Source organism: Strix aluco, chromosome Z (assembly GCF_031877795.1).
Source record: "Strix aluco isolate bStrAlu1 chromosome Z, bStrAlu1.hap1, whole genome shotgun sequence".
In the NCBI taxonomy this organism is placed as follows: domain Eukaryota; kingdom Metazoa; phylum Chordata; class Aves; order Strigiformes; family Strigidae; genus Strix; species Strix aluco.
Window position 1 is genome coordinate 76,664,492 of NC_133971.1, and position 16,890 is coordinate 76,681,381.

The following is a 16,890-nucleotide window of genomic DNA, read 5'->3' on the forward strand; positions in this document are numbered from 1 at the left end:
AGGCTGAATGGGGCTTAGTACCAGTGAGTTTAAATTGCTAAACAAGAGGCAAGTCTCATCATGTGTTTTGAATATCTACAAGAAACATACAAGAAATTATAGCTGATTATGTTTTTCTCTGTTCTTGATAATGCTCCAGTTGCTTCTGAAAGATATGTCTGGTTCCCCACCCTGGGAAGAGTAGATCATGAATAACTGTCTTTAAGAAAGAGAAAATACATGGTAGCCTCACAGCATGTCTCTTTTTAGAACTAGCATGGTCAGATATTTTACCATTTATTTTAGAACGCACAGGAGTAGTGTTATATAATTATGTTTAGGCTTTTCAGATTTCCAGCCTGGAATGTCTAATGAAGGAGTGCTCCAGCCTCCCCTGCTCTGTGTGTGTGTGTGATCCTTCAATTCTTCCTGGGTTCTGATTTTGCATTTCTAACGAAGCTGAACTGACAAAGCGTGAAAGTGGTCTAAAAGGAAAAACAAAGAAAGTGACCCTGCTTTCACTGTGCCAAGACTAATCAATATTCCAGAAGCTCAGCTTTCCCCTCTCTTCTGATGTGTTTTTATTTTTTTCAGAGTTGGGCTAACAGTCTCCTCCCCTTTCCTTAAGTTACAGTGATAGTAAGTTGCTGTATTCCGGAGCACATGCAGATTGTCAGTTTTCTCTGTCTCCCTCTCGTTCAGCTCTGCAGCTCTGTTGTATTTGCTGGGAAACCCCTACCTTAACTGCCACCACTGTGTTGTTAGAGTACTGAAGATCTGAAAAGGTGAGCTGATTGTTTCATTTGGTGGGTTTTTAAGTATGAAGTCTTAATTTTTCAGTCTCTGCCTTTGTATGTTACTTAATGTAATGATCCTTTTGTCTGTATCCATGTTCTTTTTTGATCTTAATGTAAGTTATAAAGGACAGATAACCTGCATTAATCATCTTGGAATGAAAAGGGACTGTGAATGAATCTTTTTTTTAAACAACATACTAAAATTAGTTGTTCTGAAAAAAACCCTGTTTGCACACAGTAGTCATGTCCAAGCTAGAATACTTACTAATTTAAATATCTAGCTCAGTCTCAGAATGTTTCCACTCTCTAAAGAAGCAAAGCATATAGCGTTCTATTAAAATTCAGAGAGGATATTGCACTAAAGTGCCAATCTTGAAACATATGGTAGAAGCAGTGATTAATCCCATCAAAATAAATTTGTTACAACATGGTATTTCCTCTAAAACGTGATGTTTGAAAACTCTGTGAATTTATATTCTAAGTGCTTCCTTAAAAAAAGGTACTTAGGCACTAGATTTATTAGAAGTCAGATGTTAGAGTTGGACTGTCTATAAATGGAGAGAGATTTCAGCGGAAGCAACTAACGCTATCCATTTATTAATTTCTAATTTCTTCATAAAAACATGCCTGTGTATTAACTATGACTTCAGAAAATAGAATTCCCAGTCTGGAAAATACCTTTGTACAGGCTCCACTATTAAGTATATTCATACCAAGCAGCCACAAAAAAAAAAAAAAAAAGACCTAATGAGGACGTTTAATATTAAAACATCTTAAGGTTGATTCAGTGTGTGATTTCTTAAAAATCAGATTATATCCCCATAATTGCTGTCAAGCCAAGCTAAGGATTACTTTGCAATGTGAACTTGTATTACAGTCTGAAGCAACAAGCTAAGTGGGATATAACTTCTGATGTTTTACAGATGTGCTCTGAATAGTTTATACACTTCAAAGATGAATGTTATCAACATAAAACTGTCAAAGGCATATCTTCTAAATAGAGGTTGAGGGATAAATAAACTATTCCTGCTGCGCTTTGCCATGTGAAAAGGAGGAATTCAGCCAATGCATTCAACCATTTAAAAACATCTGAAATGCAGAACATTTTAAATGTACCAATTCAAGCAAAATATTTCTCTCCAATGGTCAATGTGAAGGTGAGCTAGAATTTTTTTCAGATAATATGGGCCTGCTAAACAGATGAAAAGCAAGCCTGAGAGATAGTTTTAAACATTATAGTACCTTGTGCTTCTATGAATTGTACTAATTTTACATTACTATACCACTAACAACTGCACAAAAAATGTTACTCCTAGATATTGCAGCATGACAGGAATTCAACTTATTTTCTGAAGACACAGGATACATATCTGATCGGTCCACATAATCCTTCTTTCAGAGTTCTTTAACAGTCATTGAGGCTATGTATCAAAAATAACTTAGTTATTACAAATAATACAAGTTATACTGAAACATGAAGACTATTTACTTCCATGTAAACATATGGCTAACCATTCCTTTAAAATCTTATTGCAACATTTGATATTTCTTGTCTTGCAGATTTCTCCACTACCTGCCACAGAAAAGAGTCTTCCACTTTTCTGAAGGGATATTGACAGAAGTTAATTATAAAAGAAAACATTCTGCAAGACAGATGACTAAAGGCAACGGAGAAGATCCAAAAACTGGAAGTAGGATGGAACGTATTCAACAAGGAGTCCGGAAACGTACACTACTGGCAAAAAAAAAAGTGCAGAGCATAACAAAGGATGATGTTAAAAGTTATTTATTGAGGAATGCCTTTGTGCTCTTCACCGTTGTTGCTGTGATTCTTGGTGAGTAATTTGTTCAATAGGAATATTCTGTTCTCCAGTGCATTTGACAATGACGATTTGCCTGGGTGATTTGCATTACAAATGAGATCCCAAATTCTTGTACACTGATAAGAATGTTCTGGCTTGGAGAGTTTTGGCTTTGACAGCTGCATGTTGAAGTTCAGGGAATAGCCATTTTAATTTATTCTAGTATTCCTGAGAAGAATTTTGGTGAAGAAAAACAGCTGTTTTATGGATCCTTTGCTTAAAGAATCAGATACAATAACTGAATTGAATGTTTTCAATTAAATCTTTTTCCATCATAGCCAGCTGCAGCAAAATGCTTAGGCTGTAACTTTTATTTACCTAATCTATCAAAAAATAACACCTTATAATGACAACCAAAAGTCCTCAATGAATGACATTAAGGGACATTTCTAAGCAAAGATGTATATTAGAGCCTCAATCTTTTCAGTTTTCCCTTAGTAAATTCAAACCAGTCAAACCTAACTACAAGCTTATGCTCTCTCACTCACAATCTTACACATGCATCTTTCACATGCAACTGGGGCAACAATGGCAATGTTAATTATTCAAAGGACTGCAAGATAGCACCTGATTAAATGCCTTTTTAGAGTATATGGAGAGGAATTCAGAACATCAAACAGCATTTAGATTTGGAATGTGCCAAAATGTAAATTTAAAATATTGCTACACATTTTGAATTTACATTAGAAAGATACAATTCTGAGAAAAACACAGGTTTTTAAACAAATTTTCCTTTATGTAATTATTTGATCACTTTTGGTAATTTAACTATAGATTTTCTAAATGACGCCATACATGTCATGAAATACCATTCTTTATAGTGTGAGCAAGAACATTATGGCTTTACTGTACTTTCAGTTTTATTTTCTAATTAATTTAAAATATAAAAGTGTGAATCTGCTCATGAAAACCCAATGTTAGCACTTAAAGATAAGGGTATATATCCTACACCTGTGTAGGCCTTAATGTACTTGATAGTGCTGTTCCATATAAAGCTGTTTACCATGTTTCTACAACTTTTTTAGGAATTGAAATTTTGGGGCTTTGTCATTATTGTTGCTTGATACCACACCTGCAGGATTATTTTAAATTAATTTCTGGTTTGATGGTATTTTTCTGGGAGACAATTATCCTAATTCACATATTGGTAAAATAAAGTACATTGTCGCTATAACAGAAATGTCAGTCTCTCATATTTATCAACAGTATTTGATCACAAGTGCTTTTAATTCCTAAATAAGAATTTGTTCTGTGCAAAAGCCCCATTAATATCAGGAGTAAAAAATTTAGGCATTTTATCTACAATGGTCAGGAAAGGCAGAACAAATTAAGGAGGTTTTGAAACACTGTCCAACCTCAAAGGAACGCAGTTCTTAGATTCTCACTTGTCTATACTGCACAAGATGAATGCGCTCTTGTAATTTTTTCACTATCATCTAGCTCCAGTGTGACTGCCATAAATCTGGCAATGTGAGAACAGAAATGTAGGTTGGACAAGTGTTTTTAGTGTTATTGCATGTTCCAATTAACTTTAGACGACTAGTGACAAACGTCTGCCCACAGCTCCACTACCACCTACAGCAATGGCAGAGTACCAGTAAATCTGGAACACAAGTTGGGGAACTAATGAAAATGTGCAGCCTAGGATGAGCCAGCTCCTCCAATTCTGCTCATGAACCTATAGACATATCTGGTGTAATATGTGAAAAAAAGTCTTCTCATTACTATGACAGAATACTCCAAAAATTTGTCACACTTGTTATTTGTGGTGTAATTTTACAGTACATATATACAATTAGAACAGCAAGTTCACATTTGGGAGCTCATAAAAAGGTAAGGGGTTTTTTTTTGAGAGTTTGTTGCTGTTGTGGAAATATTCAGAAATAAGGAACAGTTGGCTAAAGAGTTTGGGAAACAATCAGTGGTTGAACTCCATCTGTGTAGTTTGGCAAGGACTTAATTGTTATCATCTCTCAGTTGTTCGGTGATCTGTGGAAAATCAGATGGTGGGCTTGATACCTTTCCTAGCAGACAGTAATCAACATTGCGAAATTAACGCACCAATTAGCACTACTGTCTGCCTCATCAGAGATGCTTGGATGTGAGTGTAGGTGGAAGCCAAACTATACTCAGACCAGGGTGGAATCATTTACAAGAAATTCTTCTTAATGCTCTCTGTAATCTAAACAGAGAGATGACATCAATTTTTAGGGCTGTCAGTCCAGCAATTTTCATAAACACTAACCTCAGGAAAAGCAAAATTCTAGCTTTAAAGAGACCAACATTTCTTCAGAAACATTTCTTTCAGGCCTCTTTTGCCAAGGGACTGACATTTAATAGAGCGTTTCTGATTTCTTTGCTGAGCAGGATTGATGCTGGTGGAGGTTAAATGGATAGGATCATATGTCTTAGCCCAGTTTCAGGACTGTAGTTTATAACAGGCACTTGAGTTTGTGTCTGTGGAAACATCCACTTTGTTATGAAGTGGGTAGCTGCAACATGCATTTGTTTGAGTTGCATACTGACATTTTGCAGACAGAGTAGAGATTTTCTAGCATTCACGTGATAAGGAGAAATACAGCCATTTACTGTAACTTCTGCTGTTACTCTGATTCTGAAGTTAATTCTAAACTGAATCCACTAGCTGCTACAATACAAAACCAATTAATCTTTAAAAACCTAATGATGAAGATGCGAGAAGTTGTAATTCACATTGAGGATTCCTTACTGCTATTCTCCACTTCCCAAAAACCTCATGAAAGGTCCTCCTGACTTCACACTCTGCATAGGTAGGATCTGTCTAGCATATCATCATTATCACTGCTATTGCTATTTTTAGTGAAATTTAAACTGCTTTCAAGCCCTTTGAGAAACTTTGAGAAAAGCATGGTCAGTAACTGAGTTATGATGCAGTTTTTCGGTTTCTTCTGGTACACCAAGAAATATCAGATTAGTTTTCTGCAGTGGATCTTGGCACGAGGCGATAGATGAGAACAATTACATGAGGCGAATCTGAGCAGCTGACCACTGGTAAATTCAGAGTGTCACGATGACCAGGAGCAATTTAAGGTAGGCTAGGGGTCATGGTGGCTCATAGAAAATCTGCAGGAAGTCTTACAAACTTTGAAGTGCTAGCCAAATTACTGGCAAAATCTCAGGCAGTGCCCTCTCTCCCACGCTATTTAGCTCCATCATCCTGTCCCCAAAATGCCTTCTTTTCAGATACCCTTCCTTCAGCAGACTGTCTTGATTCTCTGCTACTTACCTCCCATTTTCCAAAAATTCCACAGGAGTCTAGACTTTACTCTGGCAGGACTCCTAAATGCCAAAGAACCTCCTGTGGATTCTGAACTTGTGCTGAAGGAAAGATCGAGACACACAGAGCTGATGAACAGAGATCCTGAGAAGCTGTTCACAGACAAATACTGTTTTAATGAAGGTTCAATGAAGTAGAGGGAGGTTGTGGAACAAGTACTATAAAAAACGGTTTCTGCATAGTCATGAAGCCATTATAGCTCCAAACTGTTAGCTAAAATCCTCTGTGCACTGCCAAAGTTATATGCTGCAGTTGTCCATCGGGACTTTCAAGGAGGATGTAGGTCCAGTTCTGCCTTCTGGATACCTGTCCACTGAAGGGAGCACAGGGCTGGCTGTGTCGTTGAACCCAGTCTTCTGTAATTGCAGGCAATCTCACAAGGGATGTAAAATGTAGATAGGACCATACAACATTTGTTCTACAACAGCATGCACCATATATAAGATTCTAAAACTTTCCAACATCTTTATTAAAAAAAGTAGTTAAAAGTACAGGAAGAAGACAGAGGCGATTAAGGCATTGACAATGTCCCTATGTCCCTGAAAAAAACAAAGTGTTAAATAAAGCCTGCAGATGATTCTTTATAGAAAGGTAAAAGGCAAAAACCCCACAAAAACCCTAAAATATCCGAACAGTGACAAGCTGCGCAGAGTAGCAGATGCTCCTATCTCAACAGACTCCTGGTCTGAAGAATAGTTTAAAATAAGTCCCAAGAGCTACAAGGCTATAACACACAGGTAGAAAGAACCCTGGGTAGCGCCCACCTCTTTTCTGCTACTAGCAGATACTCTGCATCCACTGAAGGCTGAGGCTGACATACCCAGAGAAGGGTATTTGACCCCATTACACACTGACAGTGAACACGATGACAGTCCCTAAGGCAGTCTTGGTAAAATTTGCATGAGAACAAAGCAAAAATCCATCACTATAGGAGAAACAGCTGTGAGAGGTGAGTCCTAGGTGAGAGAATATATAAAACATAAAGAGAGAAATGTGATACCAGACGAAAAGATTAAGATATATACAAGAAAATCAAGATAGTTTGGGGACAGGTAAGGAGAAATTCTATTTATGCTGAACTCGGAGGCTGCCTTTGTCCCAATGCTTTCCTAAAGAACCTGCCTGGGACAATTGCTTTCTGCATGACAAAACCTTCCTAAGTAAAATTGCTAACCAAAACCTTAATTCTTTTTGAAGTTAAGAAATAGTTCTAATTTTGGGGGGAAAAAAAAAAAATGTAAACAGACACTGTAAGATTCAGAGTAACACTTAAAAATTCAAAAGAGATGATCCTTTTCACCAGAGAGAAAAAGTATAGAAATACAGAGAACTTTATTTCTGCTAGTAAGTAGCCAGTAATAAAAGTCAGACTGTGAAATATGAACAGTATGCTAGTTTAGCAGTTAACTTGCAAAATAAAATCATGTTAATTTATTATCACAATCTTAATTTCTTATTGTACACTCTGGTGTTACTGAAATGAAACAACACTGGTTGTTGAACTGCTATATGTGCCCCAGAGTAGCAACAATAAACTTGGCTAATTTTTGAATCATAACTGTGCATTCTGGAGACAGCAGCTGTGCATATATGCACAGTAAAGATACAAAATGTGCTAAATATAGACTTGCTACCTTCTTATGTGCTCTAAATTACCAAATCAGTGGTGCTCAAAAGCAGTATGTCAGAGTGGTCATAAAACAGTCTAGAGAAACATACATTCACTGCACTCTTCATACAGCTTGTGAAAAGGAAGGTATGATTCTCAAAACTCTGTCTAGAAATTAAATTTAAATTTATTTATGTAATACCACTTCTTACAAAGCAGATTTCAGGGCTATCCTGGGTAGAATGCAGGACAGTAATCGCATGAGATATTTAGGATATTTATGTGGTTTCTCAGAGATTCTGCAAGAAAATTCCCTGAATGCCAGGAGAATATGGCAATCATGTTATCAAAAGATATGTTACAATGGAAACAGTGGTCATCTGAACGAATGTAAAAAAAAAAAAATAATAATGTGTTGAGCATCAAAGGGGACTAAAAAGACATTTCAGCATCAAGTGAACTAGTATTAGGGCTCGCCAGTCCCTTCCACTTTTCAGTAGGTGTGCACTGTAGTCACTATGGTGATTGCAGAGCAGCACAAAATTATAAGCAAGGTGCCAATGATTTGTATGCTGAGTAAATGTTTAACATTGTTAGATCCTTACTAGTACCCTAGCTATTGTAAAGCTAGAATGAGTTGTCCTCTGCACTGGAATGCTTTTGAGTTGGCCACAATGAAGGTGTAGCTGAAGATGGCATGTTCACTTGTTTATGAATTCCTGAAACTTTAATTCATGTGGTTTAAATTTCTCATACAATCTCTTGAAATAAATAGGCATCTAAAAGTTTCCAGGGATTTTATGATATAGAGGAAAAAATGTTTTTATAAAATACTTATATTTTTAGGTGAATCAAGATAAAGTACATCTAAAAAAAGTACAAAGAAATCCAATATTAATGAGAGGTAAATAAAGAAATTAGATCTTCTGGATGTTAATAAGACTACTGAAAAAATAAAATATAAATGCAGGCATTATGATAATTTGTACTATAGCATTGACTTCTAGGTCAGCACATGAGAGATACCGACTTTTTTATTTTTTTCATGCCTTATTTAAAAAAATCAGATGTTCTGGAACCACCAACTGCATAAAATAATCCATGCAGTTACATTAGTTGTGTATATCCTCTGTCCATCCTCCCAATTCCTTCCGTTTACTGTGCATTCCCTTCAGATTTTGTATTTCATTCAATTTCAGATTATAACTCAGTAATGCCCTGACTACAAGAAAGACATTGAGGTGCTCAAGCATGTCCAAAAAAAAGCAACAAAGGTGGTGAAGGGTCTAGAGCACAAGTCTTATGAGTAGCAGCTGAGGGAACTGGGTTTGTTCAGCCCTGAGAAAAGTAGGCTGAGGGGAGACCTCATCGCTTTCTACAACTACCTGAGAGGAGGTTGTAGCGAGGTGGGAGTTGGTCTCTTCTCCCAAGTAACAAACGATAGGACAAGAGGAAATAGTCTCAAGTTGCACCAGGGGAGGTTTAGGTTGGGTATTAGGAAAAATTCCTTCATTGAAAGGGTTGTCAGGCCTTGGAACAGGCTGCCCAGGGAAGTGGTGGAGTCACCATCCCTGGAGGTATTTAAAAGATGTGTAGATGTGGCACTTAGGGACATGGTTTAGTGATGAACTTGGCAGTGTTAGGCTAACGGTTGGATTTGATGATCTTAAAGATCTTTTCCAACCTAAAGGATTCTTTGGAATTTAGCATTTTTTGTCATATGTTTCTCAGCATATTACAGTTCAGTTCAGTCTGGAGTTTTGGAGAAATAAGGCAATGCAAGTGATAAATAAAAAGAAATAATAGTAAGGAGCTGAGATTTCTTCCTCCCACACTAATTTCTCCAACTGTGTTGTTCATAGCATATGTTGTGGTGTTTACAATGGATATTATAAAACAACTAGGCTCCTGACCAAGGTGTTTTAAATTAGTCATTGATACAACAAAAATACATGGTATAGAATAGCAGAGAAACTAAGAAAAATAAATAAAGAACAAATGGAAATTATTCCAGAAAAATTTTACTAAGAGCTGGATTATTCCATTTCTTACATCAACCCGTCAGGCTTGAAGTTGTACTGACACTGTACTTTTAATCAACAGGACAAAACCACAGGGTGTGTAACTTTTAAAAATCCATACAAAATAAATTTATTTTGATGATAGGTTTTGTAAGGCATTTTTTAACAAATGAGGAAAATAATAGGTCCTGTGAACTGTACAACAGTGAAGAGGAAAATAGTTAAAACAGGAAAAGAGGCAAAGAAAACCAGAATGATAACAGGAGAATCAGGAGGATAACAAAGTGTTACTGTTACTCATATTTTCTGGTTGTTCTCCCATGTTCTTTCTCTTAGCATCAGTTACATTCACCTTTTGAATTCCTGTTCAATTCTGTATATTGAAGAAATGCATTTTCATGTTCGAAATTTGACATGTCTAGGTATTTTCTGTTAGCATGGATAGATCATAAATGGAAATCAGTTTGACAGTTACAAAGTGTGTGCTTGGTTTTTACCATTTACTGCAACTTGGCATAACTGAAAATTCATTTATTAAAAAAAAAAAAAGTCTATAAAAGATGAGGCTTAAGTGTTAAGCATTATTTTCACTGAAACATAGCCTCAAACTGGCTCTAATAAATGCTCTGGTTTTACCATTCACAAGGACTAAATTTAAAAAATAATAAAATAGCCTTTATATAGAGGATTATTAATCAGGGAATTCCTGAGAGGACTAACCAAAGGCCGTTGATAAATAAGGCTACTGCATATATCTTGATGTCTTTTTAAATCATTTTGACCTGGGAATACATACATTAAACAAACATGGATGTACAATCTAGTCCTTCAAAGCCTAAAGTATAAGCAAAAGGAGTTGTATGTGGAATCCAGACCTCAGAGCTCTGTCTTTTTAGTGCATAAGTGAGAGCTAGGAGACTCAAAAGAATAACCCCACAAGTCCACAAGCTAAGCATATAACTGCCTAAAACTTGCCAGGAGAAAAACAAACAAACAAACAAACAGGTTTGCATTCCTACTCCCACTCATTTCTGAGTGAGTCAGAACCATACCAGATATTTTCATCCAGTCAAGATTCAGAAGCACAAAAGCCCTCACCTTGGGAATGGTGTCAGCAGCGCCTGAGGAATTGGCTTACTCTTTTCCTTTCAAAAGGCAGGTTACAGGAGGATGCAATTTCACCGTTCCTTTGAAAGCTGTGTTATCAGGCAGAAGGAAATGGCATGACTTCTAAAGGAAAATACATATGCCAAGAGAGAAAAAGGTGGCATCAGGTTTTAACCTAATGGCTAAAACACTCATTTATAACAGGGAGCCCCAGGCTCTGAGCAAGAACAGGAACACAGGGCATCCCAAATCCAGGTGATTCTCTGTGTGTGTGTGTCAGTCGTGCTCAGTTTCTAGACCCTAGGATTTATCCTGGAGTTCGGCAAACAGATGTTTAGATCATGGAAATTCTGAGAAAAACACAAGCAGAATAGTGAGAAATTAGGGGTCTTCCAAAACAAACAGAAGTGCCCATTAATTTTATAGATTTCCAGAACTAAGCTTTTTTATCTAGAAGGACTTTGAAGGTCACAGTTTGGACTCAGGTACTTACTATGTAATTAAGTATTGTACCAGGTGCCAGTTTCTCTTTGCCATTTTTGTGACCTTTAAGATAGGAAAATTCTGTGATTCTGAGTAACACATAACAGTAAGAGAGGTATCATAACCTATATGGAGGCTACATCTAAACTAATCCTCTATGCTACATATCCTTCAGATGAGTTAACTCACAAGAAGTTAGGCATAAAAACTCTTTTTAATCAACTGAAATAAAACACTTTTGGAAATTCATATGTTGAAAGAGACTGTTGACCAATAACCTAAAGAGATGGAAGGTTCTAGTTATAAATATTTTCATAGTCATATTAAGGTTTTTAGGGAAGAAGTACCTCAACTAACAAAATCAAACGGGTAGGGACTGAAAGCATTCTAGCTATCTTTTTAAAAAGATGGTAACAAGATTCCATGAAATTCAGTCATGAACCTCATTTCCTTATTGAAAGAATTCACTGAATGATAAATCAAACATAAATAAAGGATTCTGGTAATGCTTATACTGATATGGCAAAAGTCTTGTATTCTACAACAGGTAATGCTTCTTCTCAGTCTTGTCCAGGTTGTTTGCATGTGTCAGCAAAACACTGGATAAAAAAGACCCTTTAAAATCTTTTAACGAAGTCTTCCACGTGAGTTATGTTCCATGACCCAAACAGTTCTGGCATAGGCATATCTTGATTCAATAATATACTTAATCGTCAGTGGCAAACATCTCAGTTACAGATTTAGACTATCAGCACTAAGCTAAATTAACAGGTGGTTTTGTAGGAATGAAAAATTGGGCTAGCTCCATAGATACATGAATGCTTAATTTGAATGTCCACAAATGATGGTGTAAATCAAGGAAGTCAAGTCTACAATGAACTGTTTTGTAGTGTATGTCTAAGGTGGAATTAAAAAACCAGACAACTGTCAAGGTATAACCTCAGGCTCTCTGCTAAACTACACCAGAAGTTCTTCAGAGCAGAGCTCCATTTTCTGAGCGTGTTTGCACAAAGTTCTTGGCACTGAGAGATCTCAGTCTCATTGACTGTGATTCCTCAGTGTTACTACACTGTAAGAAAGACAAAATAATACAGATGGGCATATGAAACTGTAGTAGAGAAAGACAGAATTTGGAGCTGTTAAGGACTATGTCAGCTTCCAGTTGAGGAAAAACAGAAAAGAAAGAAATGTAAAGTCAAGAAAGGAACTATGTAAACTTTAAGAGAGCAGCTTTCTTATCTGTTGGGAACTATTGTTTATGGGAGTAAAAGCATAACATTAGTCAAGAAGGTGAAGCAGCAAAACAAACCTGGGCATGAAAAAATAGCTATTGCAGTAATTTTGTAAAGCACCAAGTAGTACCATAATTCCAAATAATGCTTCACAAAATATACTCTGGCATATATTGTGAATGCCTGATCTTTTTTACATGTATAGTAAGAGAGAATTCCTGAATTTTGATGGAATTATTTGTTATTTTTTGCATCAAAATTATTTTTTCTATAGTTCAGAGACTAACACACAAGTGCACAAACTAGGAATAGTTTGTCTTCCAATAAAGTCTTTTGTCTGAGGATGAAATCAGGAATAATGTCCCTATTCCATCAAGAACAGTCTACTTCAGTGCCAGCAGTGAAAACTTCCTCATTCCAAATCCTCTTCAAATGCCCTGCAATTGCTTGTCTTATAAATAACAACAAAAGAAAAACCAAAGGTGAGAAATAAATACAGAAATAGTTAAAGGAAGACAAAGAAAAAAATTAAGAAAAAATTTGAAGGCAAACAGAGAAGTAGAAGTTGGATAAAAAGAGAACACTCTTTCTGACATGTTCTTAAGGGAAGAAAATTGCCTCCTAATTGGGGAAGGGCAAATGAACCAAATAACTCAAGAGAGAAGGGGAAAAATGCATGAGTGTAACACGAGCCAAGAAGCAGCAAAGAACAGATTTCAGTGATTTTTTAAGAAAACTTTTTAACAGCACTCAGATGCTTTTATATCCTCAGATTTGGTATAAGAAATGTCCTGGTTTAGGCAGTACCTCATAGAACAGTGATTTTATTCATCTTTAGTTACATCAGTTCTTCCTTACAGCTTCAGACTCCCCATTCCAATCACATGCCTTCTGTCCACAAAATCCAAGGAGGACCTGCTATATTTTCAACTAAAGAAAACATGCAAGTGCCCAACTATCGTTATAAAGGTGTTTCAGGAGTTCAGGCACCTCCACAGTTAGGCAGTGGCAGGCAGAGATTCTAAGTGTCTTAATTTTGAGCTGCGAATGAAGTGCCTGTGTATCTATGTTAATCTTGCTCTAAATGCCCATAAAACACATGAGTATTATAAAATGCCTCTTGATGTTTGCAAATTGCAACTGAATAGTGATGTTTGAAGTCCGGTGTGATTATTTTGGGAGGTAATAGCTCTCACCTGATAAAGCAAATCTTCAGGGTCAGGTTCAAGAGACAGGTGTTCCTGACGCACTGTGACTGCAGCACTGCAGCTCTGTCTCTCTTAAATATAGCTGAGAGCACCACACCACTCTCCTGACCCCTGAGCAAAGGTAGCACACAGACTTCTCTTCCGATGCAGGGAACAATTCTGTGACATCAATGCAACTCTTACTTCATTATACATCTGCTTTTCTCTGGACATGTCTCTTTTTACAGCCTTAGAACTCTGTCCAGGTGGAATTGGAGGCTTTTTTTGCCTGATGTTTTCTGATCTTTCACAGTTTAACTGAGGCAGGAGTTTCACCTAAACTGCTCGATGTCTGGAAGTCTCAGAGAGCTCCAGGTGCATGTATGCATGCACAGTAGACTCCGTAGCATGTGGGCAATGACTTTAGCACTCCCAGAAAATGTCAGGCCTGTCACAGATCGTTATGTGCCATCCAGGACTACCATGGCTGGTCCATTTGTGCACAATAAGTATAGTGCATCCTGACTAAAGTAGATATGTGTTTTATATACAGATAAATCAGGTAGTTCATTCTTCCCAACAGAATTGTAAAGTTGTAAGGAATCTCTTTGCTGCTAAAACCATACCATACCACAATGTATCATATTATGGATCTCCTGGACTCCAATCATGTCTAGGATATCTAGCTCTTCTATGGTACTTCTCCCATGACTCCCCTCATGATATCTCTCAAGCAAAGGAAAGGTAGCTATTTGTGTCCAAATTAACCCATATTCCACTTCAGTATAGCCACCTATAAGAGCTACTTGGAGCACAGGTCCTTAAGCTCTCTACTGCACTAGCATCACCTAGTTAAAAGAGAAGGAACACATCACAGAAAAATATATACACTTTTACATGTGAGATTCTCTGCTGGGTCTCTGTCAGATGAGATCTGTAGAGGAATAACAGCTAGTTTATTAAGCAAATTGATACTCTATCTTCTTCAGGTCTGAAACAGAGAAGCAAGTTCATGTGGAAAATTCTTGCTCTAAATTCAGCATCAGAGGAGAATCAAAGGAATTTTAAGCCACCTATTAGCTCCAATTCTGGATTGCCATAGGAAGAGTAACTGATAAGTTTGTTTAAGTGTATGTTTCTGTGATTAATTAAGCCAGTCCTACCTCTGTCTCTGGCTGCAAATTTCCACCCCCAAATGTTTTCTTTCCTCCCTTGCTATCACACCAGCATCACCATCACCAAGCACAGGATGTAAACCTGTCCAGGGAACAATCTGGCAGAAAGCTAACCCAGTAAAAAATAGTTTCTTCCTGGTTTAGCCACCAGATGATCTCATCTCAGTATCTGACAAGTACAAGTACAGTGAAATAAGGACTTCAGATTTGTCTAGTTTGGAGAAAAGGAGGCTGAGGTGTGACCAACCTCACTGCTCTCTAGAGATTCCTGAGGAGGAGAAGTGGAGAGGGATCTCTTCTCTCTTGTATCCATTGACAGGACACATGGGAATGGTTCAAAGATGCGTCAGGCGAGGTTTAGACCAGACATTGGGAAGCACTTGTTTACAGAGAGGCTGGCCAAACACTGGAACAGGCTTCCCAGAGAGATGATTGATGCCCCAAGCCTGTCAGTGGTTAAGGGGCATTTGAATATTATCCTAAATAACATGTTTCAACTTTTGGTCAACCCTGAATTGATCAGGCAATTGGACTAGATGATAGTTGTAGGTCCCTTTCAACTGAAATCTATTCTATTCTATTCTATTCTATTCTATTCTATTCTATTCTATTCTATTCTATTCTATTCTATTCTATGCTATGCTATGCTATGCTATGCTATGCTATGCTATGCTATGCTATGCTATAAAAAGATCAGCTTAAACTGTAGTCTCTTTCTGGCTGTAGCAATTTGGTGCTCTCCACAGCATTATTCCTCTCAGTTCAAAGCCATATATGTCCTTTCTTACCTTAGTTATTTGCCTACCATGGGACTTGGACAAAAGAGACTGTAACTGTCTCTCTTTGAACCAAAAGCATTTCTCCTTTTCTGGAATGAAGACTCATAAAGTGCTTTTTAGGTTATCTCATCAAATATATTTTGTGTGAAGAACCTTTAAAGAGGGTCATAGTCTTACACTTTTATGATAAAAAAGGTCAAAGAGATGTAATAAGGCATCACTGATGACCGCATAACACAAGAAGTAGTTCTCAAATGACTAAAAGCATAACCCTGTTGCAGTCCAAGAAAAAATGAATTTAGTAAAAAAAATAACTAGTTAGCTAGTAAACAATAATTAGCATAATAAGAGCTAATCTTTAAGATAAAATTAGTAAAAGTAACAAAAAAATCCACACACAAAAAAAGACTGCTGCAGTATCAGGTATTGAAAATATAGGTTAGGTACTTAGTATTTAGGTTCAGCAAAATGCTTTCGAAGGGAACATACCTCCCCAGCTACATAAGGAAAACCAGAAAGTAAGGAAGGAGCAAGTGATATACAAGGGGGTAAGAGTGGAGGAAGGTTCAATATAAAATTATGGAGGAAAAAAAAAGACTAAAATCAAAAGCATGCAAGTGAATTGGTGAGTCTGTGGTTCTTGTGGCAAGCAAAGAAAGAAATTAAGAATGACTGTGATTTTGTCAGCAACCTGAAGTATTTCTTATCACTAGAGAAGTTATTTACCTGTTTGTCTCAAGTAAATACAGTTGCAGCCTTATCTGAAACTGGTTGTTAGAAGAAAAGGTGTCAGAACAAAATGGCAAATTATGCAGAAACAAATGACCCAAAGAACAAAAGGATTCATTCCAGACCTCTGCAGGAACATAAGAATGAAATGTTGTGCAGCTAACAAAAATATACAATGTCCCATTAAACTGGTAGGAGCCTGATTCTCTCACTGGCTCTAGCCCAATTTCTGTTATAGAACAAAATGTTATTTGCTTGCTGGTTGCAAGGTTTTCTGGAAGAGAACTATTAACAGCTGTTACTTCAGTGCACTGTTCTACCTAGTTTAAGGTATTCTTTTCCAATTTTGAAGTTTTCTATTTCCTGCTGGAAAAGAAAAAATAAGTCTGTGTCTCATCCATTAAAGAAAAGGATATTGATACAGACCTTATTTAACAGTATTTTGAGATTTACTGGTAAAAAGCAGAGTGTATGTAACTCTTATTGGTGTGTTCTGTTTGAACTGGAAGCACTAATATGGAAAAGGCAGCTCTTGCACTGTCACTAATATTCTACCTAGTAATTTCCTCTTGAAATATGCTTGAGTGATTTTTTATCAATTAAAAAGTAAACCT

General features: G+C 36.8%; 1 protein-coding gene across 2 annotated transcripts in view; it reads left to right on the forward strand.

Annotated features, from left to right (window-relative positions):
- Positions 1-607: 607 nt before the first annotated feature.
- The window catches only part of SLC1A3 (solute carrier family 1 member 3), a 68,951-nt gene continuing 52,668 nt past the window's right edge, over positions 608-16,890 (forward strand). The window contains exons 1-3 of one of the 2 annotated variants that reach the window (XM_074812430.1): positions 612-764; positions 1,700-1,933; positions 2,337-2,611. In XM_074812430.1, coding sequence (XP_074668531.1) covers positions 2,431-2,611 — 181 coding nt within the window. In that variant the 5' untranslated portion in view covers positions 612-764; positions 1,700-1,933; positions 2,337-2,430. Of the gene's footprint in view, positions 765-1,699; positions 1,934-2,336; positions 2,612-16,890 lie in introns of both variants that reach the window. The other variant, XM_074812429.1, reaches the window with a different exon arrangement.